Raw genomic sequence first — 25,900 nt, forward strand, 5'->3', positions numbered from 1 at the left:
CGTTCCATGATCTCGCCATCACGGTTGACAACTCCCTTGTGTCCTCCTCCCAGAGTGCTAAGAGCCTTGGCGTGACCCTGGACAACACCCTGTCGTTCTCCACCAACATCAAGGCGGTGACCCGATCCTGTAGGTTCATGCTCTACAACATTCGCAGAGTACGACCCTGCCTCACACAGGAAGCGGCGCAGGTCCTAATCCAGGCACTTGTCATCTCCCGTCTGGATTACTGCAACTCGCTGTTGGCTGGGCTCCCTGCCTGTGCCATTAAACCCCTACAACTCATCCAGAACGCCGCAGCCCGTCTGGTGTTCAACCTTCCCAAGTTCTCTCACGTCACCCCGCTCCTCCGCTCTCTCCACTGGCTTCCAGTCGAAGCTCGCATCCGCTACAAGACCATGGTGCTTGCCTACGGAGCTGTGAGGGGAACGGCACCTCCGTACCTTCAGGCTCTGATCAGGCCCTACACCCAAACAAGGGCACTCCGTTCATCCACCTCTGGCCTGCTCGCCTCCCTACCTCTGAGGAAGCACAGTTCCCGCTCAGCCCAGTCAAAACTGTTCGCTGCTCTGGCACCCCAATGGTGGAACAAGCTCCCTCACGACGCCAGGACAGCGGAGTCAATCACCACCTTCCGGAGACACCTGAAACCCCACCTCTTCAAGGAATACCTGGGATAGGATAAGGTAATCCTTCTAACCCCCCCCTTAAAAGATTTAGATGCACTATTGTAAAGTGGTTGTTCCACTGGATATTATAGGTGAATGCACCAATTTGTAAGTCGCTCTGGATAAGAGCGTCTGCTAAATGACAAAAAAAAAAATGTAAAAATGTAATAACAATGAACATGATAAATATATGGATAGACTTGGATAGAATATAATGGATCAGTAATAACAATGAACATGATAAATATATGGATAGAATATAATGGATCAGTAATAATAATGAACATGATAAATATATGGATAGAATATAATGGATCAGTAATAATAATGAACATGATAAATATATGGATAAAATATAATGGATCAGTAATAATAATGAACATGATACGTATATGGATAGATCTAACCTTCCTTTTTTAGCCTTACCTGAAATGTTCTTCTTAGAGATCTTCAATACAGTTTAGTGTAAAAGGTCAGTATTGACCTCTGAGAAGACTGAATCATAGGTGGTGTTGATGTGGTCATATCTGAACATGAGTCAGGTACAGGTTTAGCAGCAGTTCTGTACCTTTCCAGAGTCACGGGTCTTGGCTCTGAGCTTGTTGACCTGAGTCTCAGCGATGTCAGCACGCTCCTCAGCCTCCTCCAGCTCATGCTGAACCTTCCTGAACTTAGACATGTGCTGGTTTGCTGCTTCCTCCTGGGTGAGATAAAGAGAGGGAGAGCAGAACATTAGCATTTCAAGTTTGGTGCTTCAGGTAGCAAATTAATATTCTGTTTTTTAAGGTATTTTAAAAAAAAATACAAAAAAGGCAGCTTTAGGATAGCAATGTATACAGGGAGATATATGATACAGCAGAGGAAGTGAGTTAGCGGAAACGGGTGATCAAACCGCTGCCTCCAGCACTACCACTAGACCAGCCCCTGGCGCAGCAAATTCATATTCAACCCCATCTCCTTTAAGTTGGTAACACATTGGAGGCACTCAGAAATGTGTATAATTTCATCAGCATTTACTTGCACTATCAATTATCCCTGTTGACTGATGTGCTGTAGCAACAATTACTTCAAACTAAATTGAATGGACATTAAGTTTTGTCAGTGACTCACAGCTTCCTCAGAATGCCTCTTGTAGGCCTTCACTTTCATCTGCAGCTTATCTACCAGGTCCTGAAGTCTGCCAACGTTCTTCTTATCCTCCTCAGTCTGTGGGAGAAGAGCAAATAATCAATGTCAGTATAGTTTTATACACAAACCTATCTGTGTTAGTGTCAAGTGTGTGAAGAAGGCACTTTCTCTTACCTGGTAAGTGAGCTCCTTGACTCTGCGCTCATACTTGCGGACTCCCTTGACCGCGTCTACACTTCTTCTCTGCTCAGCTTCCACCTCAGTCTCGAGCTCACGCACCTTTGTGGAAGAAATACATTAGCCATTTGTTTGAGGTGGTGAAAGCAGAGGTAGTCTCTTACCCAGTCAAGGAGGCACAATTGTTGTCTTTCACTATGTACTTTCACAAGTGGTTCCCAAAGTGGGATTAACATTTAAATTTGTTCATGAATATTGCTAGCAACAACAGATGAAACTACCAAGGATCTGTGGAACAAGATTAGAAGGTCCAATACAATACAATGTAATATTATTAATCCACTATTTATGTTCTTAACCCTTAGATGTACAACATGGGTGTGGGAGGCTCACAGGGATATTGGTATGCACAGTGTTACAACAATTATAATTTTTTTCAACACAATTCTTCTTGTAGTTATAATATATCGGACTCTTTTTTTTATTTGACCGATTTTGTCATGCATTTAGCAGTGCATGTTGCAGTACCAGTATGGCCAATAGAGGCCGCCACTCGCCTGTTTTAATGTTATGAGTTTGCTTCTGTTATGGGGGATCGCGAAGTTTGCCAAGCCTAAAAGAAACAACTAGATAAATACAATTTTATATCTTGACTTTATTTGAAGGTCTTGGCTCCAATTCTCAACTCCATAACATAAGTGTAACATATTCCCAATGTTTTTGTTTTGAACATAATTGCACTGTAATTTCTGTTTTAAAACTGGAAAAGATTCCCTCTGATGGCAAGAGAGGGGACTTTCAAATGTTCTTTCCCAGGGGCCAAGACTTGATTAGTGTGACCATGCACTGCTGAAGTCATAGTAAAACTGTGTGGATGCTATTTATATCGCACTCTAATGTAAGATTTGTGTTCTGATATTATGAAGGGGTCCCTGATGCAAAGACATTTGGGAACTCCTGATTTAGGTGGGTTAATGAGAGAAAAAGTCATTACATAATGCTCCTGTGTATTTTACATGATCAAATACTTTCCCAGAAAACTGTCTTTTAATCGAACCCCAAATCCACCCTGCTGATAACTCACCCTGGACTCCAGTTTCTGGAGTTGTTTCTTGCCTCCCTTCATGGCCAGATTCTCAGCCTCATCCAGGCGGTGCTGCAGGTCCTTGACTGTGATCTCCAGGTTCTTCTTCATCCTCTCCAGGTGAGAGCTGGTGTCCTGCTCCTTCTTCAGCTCCTCAGCCATCATGGCCGCCTGGAAAAGTATTACAAAAAAAATAAATCACCTTTATTTAACCAGGTAGGCCAGTTGAGAACAAATTCTCATTTACAACCGCGACCTGGCCAAGATAAAGCAAAGCAATGTGACACAAACAACACAGAGTTACACATGGGAAAAACAAACGTACAGTCAATAACACAATAGAAAAGTCTATACACCATGTGTGCAAATGTAGTAAGATTAGGAAGGTCAGGCAATAAATAGGCCATAGTTGCGAAATATTTACAATTTAGCAATTAAACACTGGAGTGACAGATGTGCAGAAGATGAATGTGCAAGTAGAGATACTGGGGTGCAAAGGAGCAAAAAATGAATAACAATATGGGAATGAGGTAGTTGGGTGGGCTATTTACAGATGGGCTATGTACAGGTGCAATGATTGGTAAGCTGATATGACAGCTGATGCTTAAAGTTAGTGAGGGAGATATAAGACTACAGCTTCAGTGATTTGTACAATTCGTTCCAGTCATTGGCAGCAGAGAACTGGAAGGAAAGGTGGCCAAAGGAGGAATAGGCTTTGGGGATGACCAGTGAAATAACCCTGCTGGAGCGCGTGCTACGGGTGGGTGCTGCAATGGTGACCAGTGAGCTGAGATAAGGCGGGGCTTTACCTAGCAAAGACTTATAGATGACCTGGAGCCAGTGGGTTTGGTGACGAATATGAAGCGAGGGCCAGCCAACGAGAGCATACAGGTCACAGTGGTGGGTAGTATATGGGGCTTTAGTGACAAATCGGATGGCACTGTGATAGACTACATCCAATTTGCTGAGTAGAGTGTTGGAGGCTATTTTGTAAATGACATAGCCGAAGTCAAGGATCGGTAGGATAGTCAGTTTTACAAGGGTACGTTTGGAAGCATGAGTGAAGGATGCTTTGTTGCGAAATAGGAAGCCGATTCTTGATTTAATTTTGGATTGGAGATCCTTAATGTGAGTCTGGAAGGAGAGTTTACATTCTAACCAGACACCTAGGTATTTGTAGTTGTCCACATATTCTAAGTCAGAACCGTCCAGAGTAGTGATGCTGGAAGGGCGGGCAGGTGCGGGCACTGATCGGTTGAAGAGCATGCATTTAGTTTTACTTGCATTTAAGAGCAGTTGGAGGCCACGGAAGGAGTGTTGTATGGCATTAAAGTTCGTCTGGAGGTTTGTTAACACAGTGTCCAAAGAAGGGCCAGAAGTATACAGAATGGTGTCGTCTGCGTAGAGGTGGATGAGAGAATCACCAGCAGAAAGAGTGACATCATTGATGTATACAGAGAAAAGAGTCGGCCCGAGAATTGTGGCACCCCCATAGAGACTGCCAGAGGTCCGGACAACAGGCCCACCGATTTGACACACTGAACTCTATCTGAGAAGTAGTTGGTGAACCAGGCGAGGCAGTCATTTGAGAAACCAAGGCTGATGAGTCTGCCGATAAGAATATGGTGATTGACAGAGTCGAATGCCTTGACCAGGTCGATGAATACGGCTGCACAGTACTGTCTTTTATCAATGGCGGTTATATCGTTTAGGACCTTGATCGTGGCTGAGGTGCACTCATGACCAGCTCGGGAAAACCAGATTGCATAGTGGAGAAGGTGCGGTGGGATTCGAAATGGTCGGTGAGTTTGTTAACTTGGCTTTCGAAGACTTTAGAAAGTCAGGGTAGGATAGATATAGGTCTGTAACAGTTTGGGTCTAGAGTGTCTCCCCCTTTGAAGAGGGGGATGACCGCGGCAGCGTTCCAATCTTTAGGGATCTCAGACGATACGAAAGAGAGGTTGAACAGGCCAGTAATAGGGGTTGCAACAATTGCGGTGGATAATTTAGAATAGAGGGTCCAGATTGTCTAGCCCGGCTGATTTGTACGGGTTCAGATTTTGCAGCTCTTTCAGAACATCAGATATCTGGATTTGGGTGAAGGAGAAATGGGGGAGGCTTGGGCGAGCTGCTGTGGGGGGTACATGGCAGTTGACGGGGTAGGGGTACCCAAGTGTAAAGCATGGCCAGCCGTAGAAAAATGCTTATTGAAATTCTCGATTATCGTATATTTATCGGTGGTGACAGTGTTTCCTAGCCTCAGTGCAGTGGGCAGCTTGGAGATGCTCTTACTCTCCATGGACTTTACAGTGTCCCAGAACTTTTTGGAGTTTGTGCTACAGAATGCAAATTTCTGTTTGAAAAAGCTAGCCTTTGCTTTCCTAACTGCCTGTGTATATTGGTTCCTATCTGGTCGTTTCACCGCAGAGCATAAATTGGTGTTTAATTTATGCACCAATTGGCACCAATCATGACATCCCTCTGAGATCTTTGTTGTTCTTAACCACCACAGCTACCCTTGGACCTTAGGAACAAATCAAGTTGATGTAATTCGAGGACTCACATCAGTGATAGCCTTCTTGGCCTTCTCTTCTGCATTCCTGGCTTCCTGGACAATGTCGTCCACCTCTCCCTGCACCTGCACCAGGTCAGTCTCAAGTTTCTTCTTGGTGTTCAGAAGGCTGGTGTTCTGAAGGAGGAAGATGATTTGTTTGACTCTCAAGAGAACTTACAATGCTGAAATAATGAAACTCTCAAAGCATGCATTGTCGAATTCAAGGTGTGTTTAAACTGTATGCTTGGTTGAGTTTCATTAGAAATGGCTTTGACCCATACCTGGGAGTGCAGCAGTCCAACACGCTCGCTGGCGTCTACCAGCTCAGTCTCAGCTACTTTGCGGCCTCTCTCTGTCTGCTCCAGAGCAACTCTCAGCTCCTCGATTTCAGCCACCATCAGACCGTTTCTGCGCTCCACCATGGCTGCCTGCTCCTTCATGTCTTCTGCGACACGGACAGCATCATCAAGGTGCAATTGGGCATCCTGGGGTTCACAATGACATACGTTCATTAGGACTTGTGGAAGTAGGGGTGATAGGATGGGTGATAGAAATGTTCATTGGGAAGAATTTACCAAACATCCCTACCGTTCTACAGTATATAGTTTAATCTATTTAATTCCTCTGTTCTATTATTTTCTACAGATTTACAAACAAATCCCTCTCCATGTTCATATTTTTGAGCCGGATGTCCCAGTCCCTTTACCTTGAGCTGTCCCTGGACGTTCCTCAGCTGTTTCTGGGCCTCAGCGGCCTGCCTGTTGGAGTGGCTCAACTGGATCTCCATCTCGTTCAGGTCTCCCTCCATCTTCTTCTTCACCCTCAGGGCATCATTCCTGCTCCTGACCTCAGAGTCCAGGGTGCTCTGCATGGAGTCAACCACCCTCTGGCTGTTCCTCTTGATCTGCTCCATCTCCTCATCCTTCTCAGCGATCTTCCTGTCCACCTCACCCTTGATCTGGTTCAGCTCCAGCTGCACACGCAGAATCTTGGATTCCTCGTGCTCCAGTGTTCCCTGGACAAACAGAAGCAGTCAGGAAAATCGTGTTCAATACATTTGGATGTAGGAATTATATATATATATGACTACAATAAACTCCAATACAGGGATTTGAGGACTGGATCTGGAGTTGGCTAGTGTAACACTGCTTTTCCCATCAGACAGCTGTAGTTTGTACCTCAGCCTCCTCCAGAGCGGTCTGGATCTCAGACTTCTCTGTCTCCACGGTCTTCTTGGCCTTCTCCAGCTCATGGATGCTCTTGCCAGTCTCTCCGATCTGCTCAGTCAGGTCAGAGATCTCCTCTGCACACATACACACACACACACACGCACACACACACACACACAAGAAGTATAGTCTTGGGGGGGTTTCAGTGGAGATGTCCATGCGCTGAATTTGACATTAAATCATATCAACAGTTAATTAATTAACAGCACTTCATAGGATCTTGCAAATCTAATCGCCGACCACTTATTTGGAATATTCAAAGGAATACCAACTACAAGTAAAATATATACAAATTATAGTGTACGTGACATTTCTGAAATGTTGTAATATTAATGTTGATGATTGCAGTTCCCTCCATTTTCAAAACACTAGTCAAACATGAGCCAAACAGAACTGCTGTCAAATGCTCACGTTGCAGGTTCTTGTTCTCTCTCTTCAGAGTCTCCAGATGATCCAGAGCCTCCTCATAGGAGTTCTTCATCTTGAAGAGTTCAGTGCTCATAGAGCGAGCCTCCTTCTGAGCTCCTTCCAGCTCAGCCTGGCCCTCCTCATACTTCTGCTTCCACTCTGCCAGAACCTAGGAGAATCCATGGGATTTTCATTAGAAGTCGTAGATGAAGAGTTTTTAAATTAGAAATATGCAACAATTATACAATTGACAAAAATGTTATGTTTATTCATTTTCACCTTGTCAAAGTTCCTCTGCTTCTTGTCGAGGTTGGCGGCCAGTGCGTTGGCTCTCTCAACATCAATCATGAGGTCCTCCACCTCTCCCTGCAGCCTCTGCTTGGTCTTCTCCAGGGAGGCGCACTTGGAGTTGGTCGCCTCAATGGTCTCCTCAGCATCCTGCAGACGCTGGGCCAGCTTCTTCCTGTTGGACGACAGAGGGAGGTTTTATGATGTGAAAGATATGTTACAATACATATTGATGTAACATTTTCTCATAGCCTTATACCACCCTCACCATCCACACCATATCTGAGTTTTTTCTGTTGCGTGCGACTCACTTGGCCTCCTCCAGCTCCTCTGTGCGCTGGATAGCATCAGTTTCATACTTAGTCCTCCACTGAGCCACCTCACTGTTGGCCTTGGACATGCCGCGTTGCAGCTCTGCCTTGGCCTCCTGCTCCTCCTCAAACTGCTCCCTCAGGAGGTCACAGTCATGGCGGGCAGACTGGACACCGTGGGCCAGTGCGTTTTTAGCCTGTGAGAAAGATAGAGAAAGACAAAGAATGATTAGAGAGATAGTCACACAAATTACGGTAAAAGTCTCTGAGGGTGGAGAGACAGTAGGAGTCTCTGAGGGTGGAGAGACAGTAGAAGTCTCTGAGGGTGGAGAGACAGTAGAAGTCTCTGAGGGTGGAGAGACAGTAGAAGACTCTGAGTGTGGAGAGGCAGTAGAAGTCTCTGAGGGTGGAGAGACAGTAGAAGTCTCTGAGGGTGGAGAGACAGTAGAAGTCTCTGAGGGTGGAGAGGCAGTAGAATTCTCTCAGGGTGGTGAGACAGTAGAAGTCTCTGAGGGTGGAGAGACAGTAGAATTCTCTGAGGGTTGAGAGACAGTAGAAGTCTCTGAGGGTGGTGAGACAGTAGAAGTCTCTGAGGATGGAGAGACAGTAGAAGTCTCTGAGGATGGAGAGACAGCAGGAGTCTCTGAGGGTTTAGAGACAGTAGAATTCTCTGAGGGTGGAGAGACAGTGGAAGTCTCTGAGGGTGGAGAGACAGTAGTAGTCTATGAGGGTTTAGAGACAGTAGAATTCTCTGAGGGTGGATAGACAGTAGGAGTCTCAGAGGGTGGCGTAGTCACCGTGTTTATAAAGATATAGCTCTAAACTCTGTGGACGGGGAGTCCATTTTGGGTCCTTTACCTTGACCTCCTCCTCAATCGCCCTCTTCAGCTCTTCCACCTGCTGGGTGAAGGCCTGTTTGCCTCTGGTCAGCTGAGACACCAGGGCTTCCTTCTCCTCCAGCTGGCGACCAAACTCACCTGCAGGGACAGAGGGACATCTTGTTAATAGGGTCTCTGTTCTCTAAGATTGAAAATGGATTCTGAGGTATCGTAGGGCAATGTTAGGTGGTGAATAGTACAGTAGAAATTATGTGGATATAGTCCCGAAAACGTTATTGCGTTTTACTGAAGGAAAGCATTGGCTTGTTATTCATTGTTGATTCTACCATTTTCTGTCAGGAGTCTGGCCCTCTGTCCGCTGATGTCGTTGACCTGGCGAACATTCTCATCATTCTTAGTCTTGAGCTCACTCAGCTGGTCCTCAAGAGTACGGCACATCTTCTCCAGATTGCCCTGTTAGTGAAACATGTTCCATCATTACTTTATATATGTGACTCCTGTCAACTTCAGTTCACTTGAATGGTAATATAGTTGACCCTCCTCAACACTGCTTTACCAAAACATCACTACTCACCTTAGCCTTGGCGACGGCCTCCATGTTGCTAGAGAGGTCATCAATCTCCATCTTGTACTCGCTCTTCTCCTTCTCTAGCTTCTGCTTGACGCGCTGCAGGTTGTCGATCTGCTCCCCGAGCTCAGCCACACTGTCTGCCTGCTTCTTGCGCAGAGCGGCGGCTGTGGCCTCATGCTGCAGGGTGGACTCTTCAAGATCACGACGCAGCTTCTGGAACTCAGCTTCACGCTTCTTGTTCATCTCAATCTGAGCAGCAGTGGCGCCTCCGGCCTCCTCCAGCCTCTCGCTGATCTCCTCAAGTTCCCTGGAGAGATCAGCCCTCTGCTTCTCAACCTTAGCCCTGGCAGCACGCTCAGCCTCAATTTCCTCCTCCAGCTCCTCAATACGGGCCTAGAACAGGGGTAGGAGCAGGGGGATGAATTCTAAAATACAATTGAAACAATTGAACCTCACAAAATTATAATAGTTTGTATATTTGGCATAAATGTGTTTAATAAAAAGTCAGTTACACTAATATATTCAGTAGACAGGGTCCCATGCAGGAACCAAATCAACAATGCTCAGAACCACCATCTTCCAACCTACTCAGCCATCAGACACCACCAGGAAACGTGTGCTACCAGAATAATGTTTTCAGGAAATGATTCAAGTCTGTGCTTTTCTGTACTGGAGCTTATATCCTCTACTGTACCTGGAGTTCCTTGATCTTCTTCTGCAGCTGAGCTCCCAGAGACTGCTCATCCTCAACCTTGCTGAGGAGCTGAGTGGTCTCAAACTCCTTCCTAAGAAACAGAAACACATCGATTGCTTAGTTAGTTTTTGTTTGATATTGTAAAGGGAGAGAATCATACCATTCACTTTGCTTTTAAGAATACCATTCAAGTGCTAATTCATAATTACAATAATTAGTCAAGAACAACCATTATAGCAGCTAATGCTGTAGTCATTTGTTTGTGTTTACTTCTTGATTTTCTCATCAGCTTGCTGCTTGTCATTCTCCAGGTCCATTATGGACTCCTGGGCCAGTTTCAGATCTCCCTCCAGCTTTCTCTTGGATCTCTCAAGGTCCATACGGAGCTTCTTCTCTTGCTCCAGAGAACCCTCAAGCTATAAGATAAAAACACATATATTTTTAAAATCTAAACAACTGAAGATAATATCATCTTACATACTATCATGGCCAAAATGTCAAACTTCACTCACGTCGTCCACTTGCTGTTCCAGCTTGGTCTTGGCCTTGGTCAGAGTGTTGACTTTGTCCTCCTCTGCCTGCAGGTCATCCAGTGTCTGCTGGTGGGCCTCTTGGAGGGCTTTCTTCTCCTTGGTCAGCTTGGCAACACTCTCATCCATAGATGCCATCTCCTCAGTCAGGTTTTTAACCTGTAAATGGCCACAACATAATTACACTTCACCATAAAGGGGAGATTTAGTTTGTTATATATTGCATTCATTTCATTTCGATAAAAAATGTCATCAACAGTTACTGTACTAAAGATTCAACACTAGATGTCAGTGTTCACCATGCCAGTGTACTGAATGGAAGTCATAAATGAGGGGGAGCAGAACATGCAATGAATGTTGGGAGTACCCTACAACTGAAATTATACTATTGTAAAAACGTGAATTCCATTTCTGTTAAGCTATGTTTTGAGTTGATTAGTGTTTGGATTATTGTTGGTTAGACTGTCTATGGTAAGACACAAGACCTTGTTTTCAGTGGCGTGCTTCTCCTTCTCCACTTTGGCCAGGGTGAGCTCCAGGTCATCAATGTCCTTCTTCAGCTCAGAGCACTCATCCTCCAGCTTCCTCTTCTTGGCAGTCAACTCAGCATTGATCTCCTCCTCATCCTCCAGCCTCTCGGTCGTCTCTTTGAGTTTGGCCTCCTGCTGGATCTTGCTCTTGATGAGCCCCTCACACCTTTCCTCAGCATCATTCAGACTCTCTCCTTCCTGGTTTCAGAACAGGAGTAAACAAATCAGAGGCCTCACTTTGTGTATCAAAATATACATTTTACTCAAAGAGGTCAGAGCAAATCAGTAGAAATTCATGAAATATATACAATATATAACATGGGCAATAAAAATGTTTGAGCTAGCCACATACTTTACAGTGTGTTCATATGTGTGTGTGTATGTGTGTGTATTCATGTGTATGTAAATGTGCCCATACGAGGGTAGTTGCTGACTCACAGATGCGACTTGGAGTGCCAGGTCGTTCTTCTCCTGCGTCAGGGACACCAACTTCTCCTCCATTTGCTTCTTGGTAGACAGAGCCTTGGCCAGGTCTGTCTTCATTTTCTCATAGTTCTCCTTCATGTTGGCCAGCTCCTTCTCAGTCTCAGCGCTCTGCAGCAGAGGCTTGATCTTGAAGTACAACTTCATCCATGGCCAGGTTTTCACATTCATGAATGAGCGGATGTTGTACTGGATGGCGTAAATTGATTCTCTGGTTGACAGAAAGGACAGAGTGGCATGGTGAGTGACATGCTTAAAGCTACATTCTGTGATTAGATGAACAACAAAACAGAACCAACTGCCACTGTTTGTTTACAGCTGAGGAATGGAGCTAGGGAAATGTAACCCCTCTTAAATTCATAGACAGCTCTCCAGATGCAAGTACTGACAGGTCGTGCGTGCTAAGCTCATGAGGCATTTTATATACTTCAAGAATAAATGGGTAAATACCACACATTTAAATGCCAATTGAACAGCCACATCCCAAACTGCAGCTATAAAGCTAGAATCCTTAGTTGCTACATCCATTTCTGGACTAAATGAATTAAGCCAAAAGCTTTAGTAGACCATTATAAGACGTATTTTCTCATTCTGAACAGCTCACAGCATTTACAGTGCGTAATCATAATGCATTAGATACAGGTGGTTGACAGAAAGCTTTGCCAAGATGTCTACTATTCCTCACCTCCTCTCCATCATCTTGCTAAACTCTCTCCTCATGAGGAATCCACGGCTGAGAGCCTGGACCATGCCGACCAGAGTGGCCAGCTTCTCATCTCTCATCTCCTCCAGGACACCCAGCAGACCGGCTTTGAAGAACACCTGAGACACAGGTTAACATGGTAAATGGAACAACAGATGGTGACAGATAGAAAGGGTTGAATCAAAAGAGGGGAACAACACCACTAGATTGATTTAAACAACATTAACTTTGATATGGTTTCAAACAAACCATGTGATAGGTTGTTTCTAAATTGTTAGTTATTGTACAGTAGATTAATAATCTACACAGATACAGATAACTGAAGCCATACCACTCTAACACAATGTACATGATAATGAGTTTAGTTTCTCTTCTATACTTGTGATGCATGACTTTGAAGAAAAACAGTACAATGTTTTTCCAGCTTTTCCATTAGTGAAATGAAGAAGAAAGAACAACAGGATGGATAGATCACCTGGAGAGATTTTATATGGTACGGGTTTAAATTATCATTCAAGTTGTGTTTTGTTGTCAGCTTTTACTGGGGGTATTTGACTGACCTTGGTGTGTCCAAACTTGTAATCCTCATGATTCACATCAATGGATCCAAGCAGCTTCTCAGAAGCCTTCTTGTTGTCCATGAACTGGCCCTCAGGGATGACACTGGCATTCAGTACTTTGTACCTGAATGAGGGGACAGTTTTAAAATCTGCCAAGTTGTAATTGGTTGATTGGTATACAGTGAGGTTCAAAATGATTGGCACCCTTGATACAGATGAGCAAAGTAGACTGTAAAAAATGAATAATACAAATACTGAACTATATTGTATGGTCAAGATGCTTTTTGGATTCGAAAAAAACATGTATATCAGGAAAATAACCCCATACCTACTGTAAAATATGTATATGAGGATATAACCCCATACCTACTGTAAAATATGTATATGAGGATATAACCCCATACCTACTGTAAAATATGTATATGAGGATAATAACCCCACACCTACTGTAAAATATGGTGGAGGATCTTTGATGTTATGGGGCTACTTTACGTCAAATGATCCGGGGGCCCTCGTTAAGGTCAACGGCATCATGAACTTTACCCAGTACCATGACATTTTTGCCAAAAACTCGGTTGCCTCAGCCAGCAGGCTGAAACGTGGCCACAGGTGAGTATTACAGAAAGACAATAACCCCAAGCACACAAAATCCACAAGGAAATGGTTAATCAACCACAAAATCAACATTTTACTATGGCCATCTCAGTTTCCAGACTTGAACCCCATTGAAAACCTGTTGTTTGAATTATGGATAACAAGGATCTGGAAGGATTCTGTAAGGAGGAATGGTCCAAGATCCCTCCCAATGTGATCTTCAATCTCATACAACATTCTAGAGAAAGACTCAGTGCCATTATCCTCCTATTGAAAACAGGGGTGTCAATAATTATGAGCCCTATCTTGAAATAAAATATGAATTGTTAAACAAAATCTTTTTCTCTGAGTATAAAATAATATAATTGTCACAAATGTTAGACCATACAATATAGCTCAGTATCAGTGTTATTTATTTGATACAGTATTTTCTGCTCATCTTTATCAAGAGTGCCAATCATTTCTCTCTGTGTGTGTGTGTGTGTGTGTGTGTGTGTGTGTGTGTGTGTGTGTGTGTGTGTGTGTGTGTGTGTGTGTGTGTGTGTTGTGTGTCTGTGTGGGTGTGTGTGTGTGTGTGTGTGTGTGTGTGTGTGTGTGTGTGTGTGTGTGTGTGTGTGTGTGTGTGTGTGTGTGTGTGTGTCTGTGTGTGTGTGTGTATGCATGCTTGCACGTATATACCTCTGCTTGAAGTCAGCATAGATGATTCTGCTGGGGAAGCCCTTTCTGCAGATCCTGATACCCTCCAGTACACCATTACACCTGAGCTGGTGGATAACCAGGAAGTTCTCCATCAGACCTGGTAAAACAAACCAAGTCTATTTTAATACACATAAACAGGTTAAAGATTGGAATGGTTGAGGTTACTGATACTGTACTGATTAGATTACATATTTAACCCAATATTTCTTGTACCTGGAGTCTTTGACTCGTTGGGGATCAGGCAGCGCACAAAGTGAGGATGAGTGCTCCTCAAGTTGGTCATCAGCTTATGTAAGTTCTCCTGTAGGAGGGTTACAAACCATTTTCTCAGACATACTGTAGTTTATGATAATTGCACCTTTTGAAGGACTGAATAAACACATTTCAAAAGCTCACCCTGAACTGGGAGGACACAGTCTGCATGGAACCACCCTTCTTCTTGCCTCCTTTCTTGGCTTTATCTGTTAAAATGGGGAAAAGTAAAAGATAACTAGAAAAGTAAATTTCCTAGAGTGGGTGGAATAAATAGAATAATAATAATAAGAGTATGTAAGAAATCTAGAGTGGTCTTGTCTTCAGCAAGCACACTAATTATAAACCGGAGAACCTCTGGTTAACTTCACACGTATCTAGAGGCAAATGCTGCCAATGAGATTATGTTAAATAAGACCTACTGCATGATTAAATTAACCAAGTCTATGAGTAAATCAACCTAGTAATAAACGTTGAGAAATGGTGATACATTCTAAGACTTTAAAGAACATTTGGGTCTGAGTTGTAACTAGTATTTAGTTAAATATTATGACATGATGCTAGTCTTACCCTCAGGAGGGGGAGGGGGATACAGGGCAGCCAAAATTTTGACTCCGGACTTCCCATACAGTTGACAAACTGAGTCGTTCAGGGGATCCTTGTTCTTCTCCAGCCACCCAGTAATGTTGTAGTCCACAGTACCGGCGTAATGCACCAGGGAGAAGTGGGCCTCTGCCTTGCCTTTGGCAGGCTTGGGCTTCTCAAACGCCTTTGTTTTGCCAAGATGCTGGGCGTACAGCTTGTCCTTGAAGGTAGTGTCTGAAGACTTGGGGAACATGCACTCCTCTTCAAGGATGGAGAAGATGCCCAATGGCTTTACGAAAATAGATGTATATCAAATTAGTGATATTTCCATTTAGGATCTCAATCATTCCTTTAGTAAACATTCTATTTGAGGATTACATTCATTTTGGGGTACATAATAGGAAACATATTGAGTTCTCAACAGTCAGATACATTGTACCACTGTGATAATAACTCACACAGGACTCCCTATGATCTTCGCTTTTGCGGTCCATTACAATCTTCACAGACAGCTTACCTTCTCAATAAGCTCAATGCAGGCAGCCAAATCCATGCCGAAGTCAATGAAGGCCCAGACGATTCCCTCCTTCTTGTACTCCTCTTGCTCCAGGACGAACATGGTGTGGTTGAAAAACTGTTGCAGTTTCTCATTGGTGAAGTTGATGCACAGCTGCTCCATGCTGTTGTACTGTTGATGGAGTTTTAAAAGGGATCATTTCATCATACAAGGCTGTAATCCATCTCAATCACAACTAAGTGTCTTGTTCTGGCATCATACTCACATCAAAGATCTCAAACCCGGCAATGTCAAGCACACCGATATAGAACTGCCTTGGATTCTTGGTGTCCAACATCTCGTTGATACGGATGACCATCCACAAGAACATCCTCTCATAGATAGACTTGGCCAGAGCACTGACTGAGTTATTAACCTGCAATGATAATACCTCAAATTAATACATTAGCTATTGACCGTGTCTGGTGATAAGGTGATAAGACCTTGGGATAAACAACATCACTATTTTAAAAAAGCAATACACTCGTCCCCAAAATAATTACGGTGCTCAGAAAATGGTAGATGCTGTGTTTTGCAGTCTTACCTGAGCCACAGTCTGTCCCTTGGTCACATACTCGTTGCCGACCTTCACTCTGGGGTAGCACAGAGCTTTCAACATCTCAGCTGAGTTCAGGCCCAGCAGGTAGGCGATTTTATCAGCCACTGGAGAGAGAACCAACAACAACAGACTCAGTGACACTAGATCGCTTGTTTCTGATGTCACACTGACAAAATAGTTTGGATAACCTTTTTGTGAGTTAGGTTTAGATTTTTCTCCCATATTCATCATTTCAAATCATTTCTGGAGGTGGGAATTTGGTTTCCAAAAACTCTCCTGCATGACTTTTGTAATGTAAATTCTCCACTAAAGACGAACACTCAATGTAAATGAATCCTTCTTTATTAAGAGTAACATTGTTAGACTAAAATGAAAACAATGCCTTCCAATAAGGAGAAAGTTACCATGTTGTTTTGCATGTTTCTCAACCTTACAATAGGAGTAAAAGCAGAACATTGTTTGAGAGTGATCCATGTGTGTTAGCAGTAGTCATTGAGAGGGTTTTCCTACTGGAAAGAGCTATGTCCTAGTTGAAGGAAACTGATAACCCATGTTCTTCTGAAAGGGGAAAGAACACTCACTTAATGGTGTTGAATGACCTTTGCTCTGACTTTCTGGTGAGGCCTGATCACTCAAAGGCTAGAGACACTGGGTGAGATTTCAGTATAATACGTAAATGCTGGTAAATGCTAGTAAGTAGTGTATCGCTGTTGTTGTTTGGCTTCAATACACATCTCACCAGATTGGGTCTGCTGTTCTCTGACTCCCTGACCCTGTAACTCTGCCATGAGGTTGCCAATATGATAGGGGAGTATAAGCCAATTTGCAAACAGTTTTGATTTTCTCTGACATTTGAAATGGTTTGAACAGTTGTGATTCTCTTTGAAATTTGAATTCAGAATATTGGGAATGTAATCATTTGTCATGCAGTGAATAGTTATTCTGGATTTCCGTAATCAGAAATAGCCTAAACTGTTGTTCTGGTCTGTCCTCTCTCGAGGTTATGGCGAAGGTGACCACAGATGGTATCTAGATGCATGGAAGGAATCATTCCGCCGAGAACAGTGTGACCCTCAACGCCTCCAAACTTATCTCATGCTGCTTGTGCACTGGCCAGAAAACGGATAAGACAGAATGGACCACAAAGGTTGGTGGCGGCGGCTCAGGTGAGTGTTTCGTCTGCTTGGGGATATTGAAATCGGGACATTATCATGGGCCATCCACATTGACAGGCATGAGTTCCATGTGTACCATTGTGAGGATGAACTGCAAAGCTATCTTAAGAAGAAAACGAAGTGACGCTGGAAGAATGAGTGCTGGGAGGGAGGAGTGGTCAACCGTTACCCGTAATTGATTTAGGATTGTCCAAAATGGTTTATTTGGGGGTATTAGGTTGATTGTGGGGGTCTGCACACTGTGAAATGTTATTCAGTAATTTAGAATAGAAATGCATTGAGATACCGATCTGTCACTAACATGCCACTGGCGACAGTATAAGACAAGGACAAAGATATGTTGACATGTAGTACATGTACACACCCCTGTCTTTAGATGTACATTCTGCCAGTGTCGATGTGTGCTAAGTTGAGAGTCTTAAATTAAAGTCAGAGATTCAAGAAGCATGGGATCATTTATCAGTAGTTTAAAGAATGATTCGGAAAGCTGAGAAGGAGAGAAAATGATTAAACATGTATTCTCTATCTTCCCTGTTCAAGGCAATATGTATTCTAGGTGGTGTGGAACATGTTAGTGATCACCGTTCCAGATGAGGGACTAATTATTTGACTTGACCTCGTTTTATTATGTTTCTTAAAGTGGCCTAGTAGCAGTAATTCATGTGTTATGGGTTAGATGGAATGATCTATGTGCAACTGTATTTGTGGCCGGAGGAAAAGTACAAATGGGGCCTGTCTCTGAGACAGAATGTTTCCACAAGAGTGAGATAGGAGTCATATCGTAGAGCTAACTATATAGATTGTGAACTATTGCCGTATAAAACTGTCTTATAGCTTCACTGTTTTATATCATTATATAAATTGCTTATTCAAAAATAGCTGTTTGTGTATGAGTCTGGGTAATTAACAAAGGACTGAGGTAGGCTGCAAGAATGTGGACTTCCTAATCTGAAGGCTTCTCCTGACTGATATGAAGCCTGGGAGACACCACCGGCCTAGCCACAGAGATTCATTGTACATCCTAGACTCAGAAGAGGAGAGGGCTTGTTTGGGAAAACAATAATTATACTTGGGAAAATAATAATTATACTTGTTGACTGCATATAAGCATGTAAAATAAAGGCGAAGTGAGGATGACATGATGTGGGAACACCTCTCCTGTTGGCTGATGAGGAAACCTAGGTGAAAGCATGAGTCAGTGTTTTTAGAGCCTTCATTTTTTTTATGGACCACAGCAGAACACAATCCTAAAGGTATAGAGTCAGTCAGTCAGGCTAGGGGAGAGTGGGAATCATCATGTTGTCAGGTATAGAGTCAGGCTAGGGGAGAGTGGGAATCATCATGTTATCAGGTATAGTCAGGCTAGGGGAGAGTGGGAATCATCATGTTATCAGGTATAGAGTCAGGCTAGAGGAGAGTGGGAATCATCATGTTATCAGGTATAGAGTCAGGCTAGGGGAGAGTGGGAATCATCATGTTATCAGGTATAGAGTCAGGCTAGGGGAGAGTGGGAATCATCATGTTATCAGTTATAGAGTCAGGCTAGGGGAGAGTGGGAATCATCATGTTATCAGGTATAGAGTCAGGCTAGGGGAGAGTGGGAATCATCATGTTATCAGGTATAGAGTCAGGCTAGGGGAGAGTGGGAATCATCATGTTATCAGGTATAGAGTCAGGCTAGAGGAGAGTGGGAATCATCATGTTATCAGGTATAGAGTCAGGCTAGGGGAGAGTGGGAATCATCATGCTATCAGGTATAGAGTCAGGCTAGGGGAGAGTGGGAATCATCATGTTATCAGGTATAGAGTCAGGCTAGGGGAGAGTGGGAATCATCATGTTATCAGGTATAGAGTCAGGCTAGGGGAGAGTGGGAATCATCATGTTATCAGGTATAGAGTCAGGCTAGGGGAGAGTGGGAATCATCATGTTATCAGGTATAGAGTCAGGCTAGGGGAGAGTGGGAATCATCATGTTATCAGGTATAGAGTCAGGCTAGAGGAGAGTGGGAATCATCATGTTTTCAGGTATAGAGTCAGGCTAGAGGAGAGTGGGAATCATCATGTTATCAGGTATAGAGTCAGGTTTGGGAGAGAGTGGGAATCATCATGTTATCAGGTATAGAGTCAGGCTAGGGGAGAGTGGGAATCATCATGTTATCAGGTATAGAGTCAGGCTAGGGGAGAGTGGGAATCATCATGTTATCAGGTATAGAGTCAGGCTAGGGGAGAGTGGGAATCATCATGTTATCAGGTATAGAGTCAGGTTTGGGAGAGAGTGGGAATCATCATGTTATCAGGTATAGAGTCAGGCTAGGGGAGAGTGGGAATCATCATGTTATCAGGTATAGAGTCAGGCTTGGGAGAGAGTGGGAATCATCATGTTATCAGGTATAGAGTCAGTCTAGGGGAGAGTGGGAATCATCATGTTATCAGGTATAGAGTCAGGCTAGGGGAGAGTGGGAATCATCATGTTATCAGGTATAGAGTCAGGCTAGGGGAGAGTGGGAATCATCATGTTATCAGGTATAGAGTCAGGCTAGGGGAGAGTGGGAATCATCATGTTATCAGGTATAGAGTCAGGCTAGGGGAGAGTGGGAATCATCATGTTATCAGGTATAGAGTCAGGCTAGGGGAGAGTGGGAATCATCATGTTATCAGGTATAGAGTCATGCTAGGCTATTACTAACACTGGTCATATTCCCGTTTTTCTTTTTCTTTTCAAGTCTCTTAGGAACCAGAAGGTTGAAGAGAAAGTCCAAAGCTCCAGTTCTCCCCTGCCGCTTATGATGTTTCTATAAATAAACTTATGTAATGAAGCATGTATGTACCTGTATGAAAGGAAGGTCTTAAGTTAAACCATTCTACTACAATGGTTTTACAAGTGTTAGACCTATGGAATAAGGATAAGTTATTAGTTCGATTGTATAACCCAGAATGAAGGGTTTGAAAGGATAAAGTGTCATTTTATGTTTTGATTTCGTTTACATTTATAGAAGTATTTTGATAGAACCTCCTTTGCTAGTTTAAGCCATAATCTAATGCTCACCTTAACATGTTACAGTAATTTTAACGGAAGTGATAAAACGAGGAATGTGATGGAACATTTTATGTTTGTGTGTTTTCAGATCAATGCTGCTTTTTCTTAAAATGTTTTTTCTTATTAAGAATTCTGTTGGGCTCATGCGAGTGAGTGATTGTACTCACTTTCACTGTATTAGCAATTTGGCAGTACGTCTAGAACATTGCTCTGGGAACCAAGAGGAGTATCTCAGTTTCAAGGTCTCAGCTTTGAGAGAAGAAGCCTCGTGAGGTATGGGTCAGTCACATGCAGGAACCACCATTAATAATGAATAAGGTAAATCATGCTGATATGACTTGTTTGTGTAGCAGTATATAAGGACTGAAAAGGTACGTCCTTGTCAGAGTGTTCATCAAGCTTGTATTGAGTTTGTGAACCTCTCCAGTTAACTGTTAATAAAGATGGATTCATTTACGTTGAGTGTGCATCCTTAGTGGAGAATTTCCATTACACTTTCATGTTGCACTGTCTGTCTTAGGTGTTATATTTCTATGTTTGGGACTGGGAATGGGACTAATGCTCTACATATTGTATATCTATGAGTGGGACTCACCCTCTGTGCCGTCTGGCTCGGCCTGCTCCTCACGCTGCTTTTGCTTGAATTTCAAGTTGCCATGGTGCACTACAGCTCCTGTCAGCTTGTATATTCCAAGCTTCTCCTCATTAGTGAAGCCCAGGATTGTAATGGCTTCCTGGCAATAAAGAAGAAGTACAAAAATGACGTTACGCTACAGTTCTGTGCTCACTCCAGAACGAATGGGATGGATAGATTTGACTCTTGGCCAACACATTAGTAGATGGCAACAGAAAAGTAATTTTACACAGTTCCACAGGGCACTTAGTGGCGCTCTCTTGTGGATGTCTTACATGTATGTGCCTCAAGGCAAAGTGTGAAGGCATGAAAAGTTCCTTTATGTTCATGCTTAACTAACACAAGGCATTTAGAATCAAACAAAAAATACATGAAAATTCCTAGCATGTTGGAATTTCACAGACCTTCAGTGTGAATGGTGGTCCTACCCATTCTATATCTATAGTTTGGTTAACCCTTTGTTTGACTCACATCTGTGGCATCCAGCTCTTCATTGTCGTTGATGCTGGCCACAGCGATCTGACCCTGGCTGCACATGGGGAAGTCGTAGGGGTTGGTGGTGAGGAGCGCCAATTCTGTGGACAACGGAGAACAGCTTGTCAGTTAAATCTCTTAGAATTCTGCTGTCCTACCTTCACAGTATCTCTCCCTCCTTTACTCATCAGATAGACTCAATGATACATGTAGAATATAATAAATAGCATCAAAATAGGAGACTGAGACTTATGGACTAGTGCATCACAGTGCATTACTTTACAGATATTTCCCAAAGACCTTCCAAATTTCTAGATGCCTTGTTACCTTGGATGTAATCATTGTAATAGTATTATTAGTGTGTACTATGAATATTTTTAACAAGTTACACAGATGGGGGTCGGAATAATTTCCACTGGACCTCTACTTTGTCGTACCAACTAGCTCAGGTTTGTGGCCTGTCATCATCTGGAAGAAGATGTGGTAGCCTCTCTCATCGGGAAGCTGGAAGGACACTCTGGACTTCTCCAGCAGGTCTGAGGGTGAAAGAGAGAGTGCGAGTGACACAAAGAGAGAGAGAGAAAACATAAGATGAAATCAAATTTGATGTCAAGATCTCCAAAAAATAATCTGTGAATTTAGGAAATCATTGAGAAACAATCAAAACCAACTCACAGGTCTCAATATCAGCTTTAGCCAGTTTACCAGCTTGGAAGTGAATCCTGATGAATTTACCCTGTAGTAGAGCATGGGGGTTAGAAATAGGTCAACAAATAAATCAAACATTTTACTTTGATAGACCCCTTTAAATGTTACAGTTTGTTGGACATCTATTGATATAACAATAGGGAACTACTGATATACATTTTTTCCAATATAAGGTAACTTCCACAGTATGCCCTTTATACTTACAAAGCGAGACGAGTTGTCGTTCCTCACTGTCTTGGCATTACCGTAAGACTCCAGCAGAGGGTTAGCTGCAATGATCTGATCCTCAAGAGACCCCTGATTGAGATAAACACAAGTTGCTCAGAATAGGGGAAAAGTGGTAAAGTTTGTTTTTCTCTATGACTTGAACAGTTTTCTTGAAACATGATTCACAAGAAGTTTGCTCAGAAAACAAAACTGAAATGTGATTGAAAGGCAAACATAAGAACAACCTACCTGCATTTTGTTGGGGTCTGCTTCCTTCTTGCCACCAGACACTGCAATAGTGGCAAAGTACTGGATGACACGCTTGGTGTTGACAGTCTTTCCTGCACCGGATTCTCCACTGGTTTATATGACAGAGAAAGAGGTGTTTTAGTTACATGTCCGAGTGTCAGATTGGCTTTCACCAAAAATAGCATAGAAAAATACCTGTTTTCTAACATAAGTAAATATTCCCTTTCATCGACTCTTTATTACACATAGCCTAATGTCATAATCCATTCATAATATCATGTATTTCATCACACCAAGTGACCCAACGTATTACAATAGAAATACTTTCTCAAGTGACATTTTAGTAAACAACTTACGTAATCAGGACGGACTGGTTCTCCTTATCTGGAACCAAAAAACATATTGCTTATCATACTCAAGCAACATTATGGGTACATTATTGCATTTGTATAATCATGAATTTAATTTTGGAACATTTTCCATTCATGGATACTGAAATCAGACATTTCCAGCAAACTGTTCTAACCTAGACGAGAAAACTCTAAAGCATATTTGAATTTGATTTGAATTGACACCCAACTATCCATCCATCCATCCAACCATCCATCCATTCATTAGCACTTTTGGACTGTGAGATCTATATGCAGTTATGGACATCCATAGAGCTCCATTTTTATGGATTGTCTATCCGTGTGAGAGACGCCGACTCGGTCTCGACCTTTAAGTCTGGTGAAATTCTCCTGTCTTAGCTGGGTTCCTGTATGAACTTAAGTATTCTCTCTCTCTCTATCTCTGAGGACCAGAGCCCTAGGACCATGCCACAGGATTACCTGGCTTGATGACTCCTGGCTGTCCCCAGTCCACCTGGTCGTGCTGCCGCTCCAGTTTCAACTGTTCTGCCTGCAGCTATGGAACACTGATCTGTTCACCTGACGTGCTACCTGCTGTTTTTTTACTCTCCCTATCTCTCTCTCTCTACCACACCTGCTGTCTCTACCTCTGAATGCTCGGCTATGAAAAGCCAACTGACATTTACTCCTGAGGTGCTGACCTATTGCACACTCTACAGGCACTGTGATAATTATTTGACCCTGCATGTCATCTATGAATGTTTGAACATTTTGTATGGCCTTAATGGCCATGTACTCCTATAATCTCAAGCCAGAAGAGGACTGCCACACCTCAGAGCATGGTTCCTCTCTAGGTTTTTTCTTAGGGTCTGCATTGCTTGGTGTCTAGGGTTTCAGGCTGGGTTTCTGTATAAGCACTTTGTGACATCTGCTTATGTAAAAAGGGCTTTATAAATACATTTGATTGATTGATCCATCCATCCATCCATCCATGAGAGCTCGTACCAATCATCATGAATTGAAAGGCGTTGTCAGAGACAGAGAAGATATGGGGTGGAGCCTCCACCCTCTTCTTCCCTCTGTAGGCGTTGACAACCTCTTCGTCGTACACTGGGAGCCACTTGTAGGGGTTCACCGTGGCACAGAAGAGCCCAGAGTAGGTCTGGATGAAAGCATAATTAAATTACAGGATTAACAAAATCAGTTTTTTCCTGGATTTATGTGAGGATGTGGGTGTACTTTGGTATACTGAAGTGGGTCTACTGTATTGATATGTTTTGGTTTCTACCATTTAATTATGTCTAGTACTGTATGTTCGTTTTTTTATGTTCATGTATGTGTGTGTGTTTGTATGTGCAGGTTTCTTACATAGATCATCCATGCTGCATAACGCTCTTTGAGGTTATACAACACAGAGGCTTCATTCAGGTAGGTCATCATGGCCATGTCCTCAATCTTGTCGTACTTAGGGGGGTTCATCTCGTAGATGTCTGCATCTTTGAACTCTTTTCCTTCCTGAAACAGTCAGAAACCTAGATTACACGCAGAGTAGTAGACATGACTGAATGCGTTTTGCTCATTAAATACAAGTTTAATCACTTAAAAAATGCATATCCACATTAATCCAACTACTTTGTTATCACCCACTGACACATAACTGGAGATTCTTGACTAGTCAACATGAGAAATTCCATATAATAAAGCAATAAAATTGATGTCTTTGAAGATTATATTCTGTTTACAAAAAACATTGGAAGTTTGTTTTTGCATTAGGTTGACTTTTCAAGAATTAGAGTGATTGTACAAACTTGAACTTGAATACTTTTCAGATCAGGCTTACCTCCTTACTGCCGTCAGGTTTGGTGACTGTTACAGTACACTTCCCGTCGGCCCTGGCAGTGACTAAACCCTTAAGGTACAGCTCCACCTTGTCTGTCACATAGCAGGAGTTCTTTGAATCAAAGGGCATGGCTTGTGCCTCCATCCTCTCCTTCTCAGATTTACGAAGGTATATGGCAGCCTTGCCGTAGACTTGCATCTCCGCGTCCGTACTCATGGTGACGGATAACTAGGAAAGAGATTAAACAAGAAACATGATTGAATCTGTGGTGCTTCCTCCCCAGTCAACAGAGTTAGGTGAGCGATGTCTCTCACAAAATATTCACATTTTTTTATGTCTCACCTTCTTTTCCCCTCCTACAGATGAATGTGTACTTCTTGGAGGACCCTGTGACACATTAGGGTGTTGTGAAAACACGCAAGTCTAAAGCCTTATCATTTATCCCCTAAAGGGCTAGAAAACATTTAACTCCATCATTACATGTCAAATTCAACTACAGGTGTAACTGGTAACTTTCCTTTACTACACATCAACACATTCTGTTAGGAATTCAAATAAATACCCCTGAAAACCCAGTTACATTCTAGAACACCCTTTCAAGTGCAGGAGCAACACTTTCTACTTTAAATGAAAGTTACAGATTTGAAGTAAATCACATAATAAAAACAACATTTATTTTTAATGCCACTTGATTTAATATTGTAAAATCTTACAGAACTCAATTGAAATAGTGCAGTTAGCTACTGCCTCAGATGCTGAGTGCAAGGACGAGACACATTTAAAAATCTAAAGAGGTGTAGAGGTCTTACCACAGAAGAAGAAGGTATCTGACTTAAGGATGTTGGGGCCTCAGCCTCCTTATATCTGGTTGGAAGTGCCAACCAGGCAAAAGTTAATTATGGACCACTCTGGGAAAGGAAATGAATTGGATGAGAGAGGTGTTTATTTCTGTGTATCACTAGCACCTCCCACTTCCAGGAGCACCACACTCCCATTACATTACTTTTTAATGTTTGTCTCCGAATTGAATTTCAGTGAATTAACATAAATTAGAAATTTCATTACCAATATCAAATGTTTGTTTAATCTAATTGATTCCAATGTTACTACCACTGACTCTCAAATACTGTAGTGGAATCCATGTTGCCCCAACACCATGACATAGTTTTAATTAAATCTAATATGACCTTATTAAGTTCCATTTTAGTGACATTAATCCTCATCA

General features: G+C 42.7%; 1 protein-coding gene across 1 annotated transcript in view; it reads right to left on the minus strand.

Moving 5' to 3' along the window:
- The window catches only part of LOC106591213 (myosin heavy chain, fast skeletal muscle), a 28,826-nt gene extending 3,265 nt beyond the window's left edge, over window positions 1-25,561 (minus strand). Inside the window, exons 1-40 of the mRNA XM_045690691.1 lie at window positions 25,485-25,561; window positions 25,018-25,062; window positions 24,676-24,903; window positions 24,204-24,350; window positions 23,841-23,997; window positions 22,842-22,869; window positions 22,486-22,594; window positions 22,234-22,326; window positions 21,997-22,057; window positions 21,759-21,857; window positions 21,319-21,422; window positions 20,809-20,947; window positions 15,988-16,106; window positions 15,670-15,819; window positions 15,405-15,575; window positions 14,873-15,176; window positions 14,447-14,511; window positions 14,264-14,351; window positions 14,030-14,147; window positions 12,758-12,881; window positions 12,180-12,316; window positions 11,450-11,705; window positions 10,967-11,209; window positions 10,464-10,640; window positions 10,222-10,367; window positions 9,952-10,042; window positions 9,261-9,650; window positions 9,013-9,139; window positions 8,706-8,824; window positions 7,848-8,044; window positions 7,528-7,711; window positions 7,252-7,417; window positions 6,790-6,914; window positions 6,318-6,626; window positions 5,893-6,096; window positions 5,621-5,746; window positions 3,058-3,228; window positions 1,971-2,075; window positions 1,779-1,874; window positions 1,237-1,368 (exon numbers count right to left, since the gene is read on the minus strand). Of these exons, the coding sequence (XP_045546647.1) occupies window positions 1,237-1,368; window positions 1,779-1,874; window positions 1,971-2,075; window positions 3,058-3,228; window positions 5,621-5,746; window positions 5,893-6,096; window positions 6,318-6,626; window positions 6,790-6,914; window positions 7,252-7,417; window positions 7,528-7,711; window positions 7,848-8,044; window positions 8,706-8,824; window positions 9,013-9,139; window positions 9,261-9,650; window positions 9,952-10,042; window positions 10,222-10,367; window positions 10,464-10,640; window positions 10,967-11,209; window positions 11,450-11,705; window positions 12,180-12,316; window positions 12,758-12,881; window positions 14,030-14,147; window positions 14,264-14,351; window positions 14,447-14,511; window positions 14,873-15,176; window positions 15,405-15,575; window positions 15,670-15,819; window positions 15,988-16,106; window positions 20,809-20,947; window positions 21,319-21,422; window positions 21,759-21,857; window positions 21,997-22,057; window positions 22,234-22,326; window positions 22,486-22,594; window positions 22,842-22,869; window positions 23,841-23,997; window positions 24,204-24,350; window positions 24,676-24,891 (5,793 nt within the window). The 5' untranslated portion in view covers window positions 24,892-24,903; window positions 25,018-25,062; window positions 25,485-25,561. The remainder of the gene's footprint in view (window positions 1-1,236; window positions 1,369-1,778; window positions 1,875-1,970; window positions 2,076-3,057; window positions 3,229-5,620; window positions 5,747-5,892; window positions 6,097-6,317; window positions 6,627-6,789; window positions 6,915-7,251; window positions 7,418-7,527; window positions 7,712-7,847; window positions 8,045-8,705; window positions 8,825-9,012; window positions 9,140-9,260; window positions 9,651-9,951; window positions 10,043-10,221; window positions 10,368-10,463; window positions 10,641-10,966; window positions 11,210-11,449; window positions 11,706-12,179; window positions 12,317-12,757; window positions 12,882-14,029; window positions 14,148-14,263; window positions 14,352-14,446; window positions 14,512-14,872; window positions 15,177-15,404; window positions 15,576-15,669; window positions 15,820-15,987; window positions 16,107-20,808; window positions 20,948-21,318; window positions 21,423-21,758; window positions 21,858-21,996; window positions 22,058-22,233; window positions 22,327-22,485; window positions 22,595-22,841; window positions 22,870-23,840; window positions 23,998-24,203; window positions 24,351-24,675; window positions 24,904-25,017; window positions 25,063-25,484) is intronic.
- Window positions 25,562-25,900: the final 339 nt, after the last annotated feature.

The sequence above is a fragment of the Salmo salar genome, chromosome ssa12, assembly GCF_905237065.1.
Source record: "Salmo salar chromosome ssa12, Ssal_v3.1, whole genome shotgun sequence".
In the NCBI taxonomy this organism is placed as follows: Eukaryota; Metazoa; Chordata; class Actinopteri; order Salmoniformes; family Salmonidae; genus Salmo; species Salmo salar.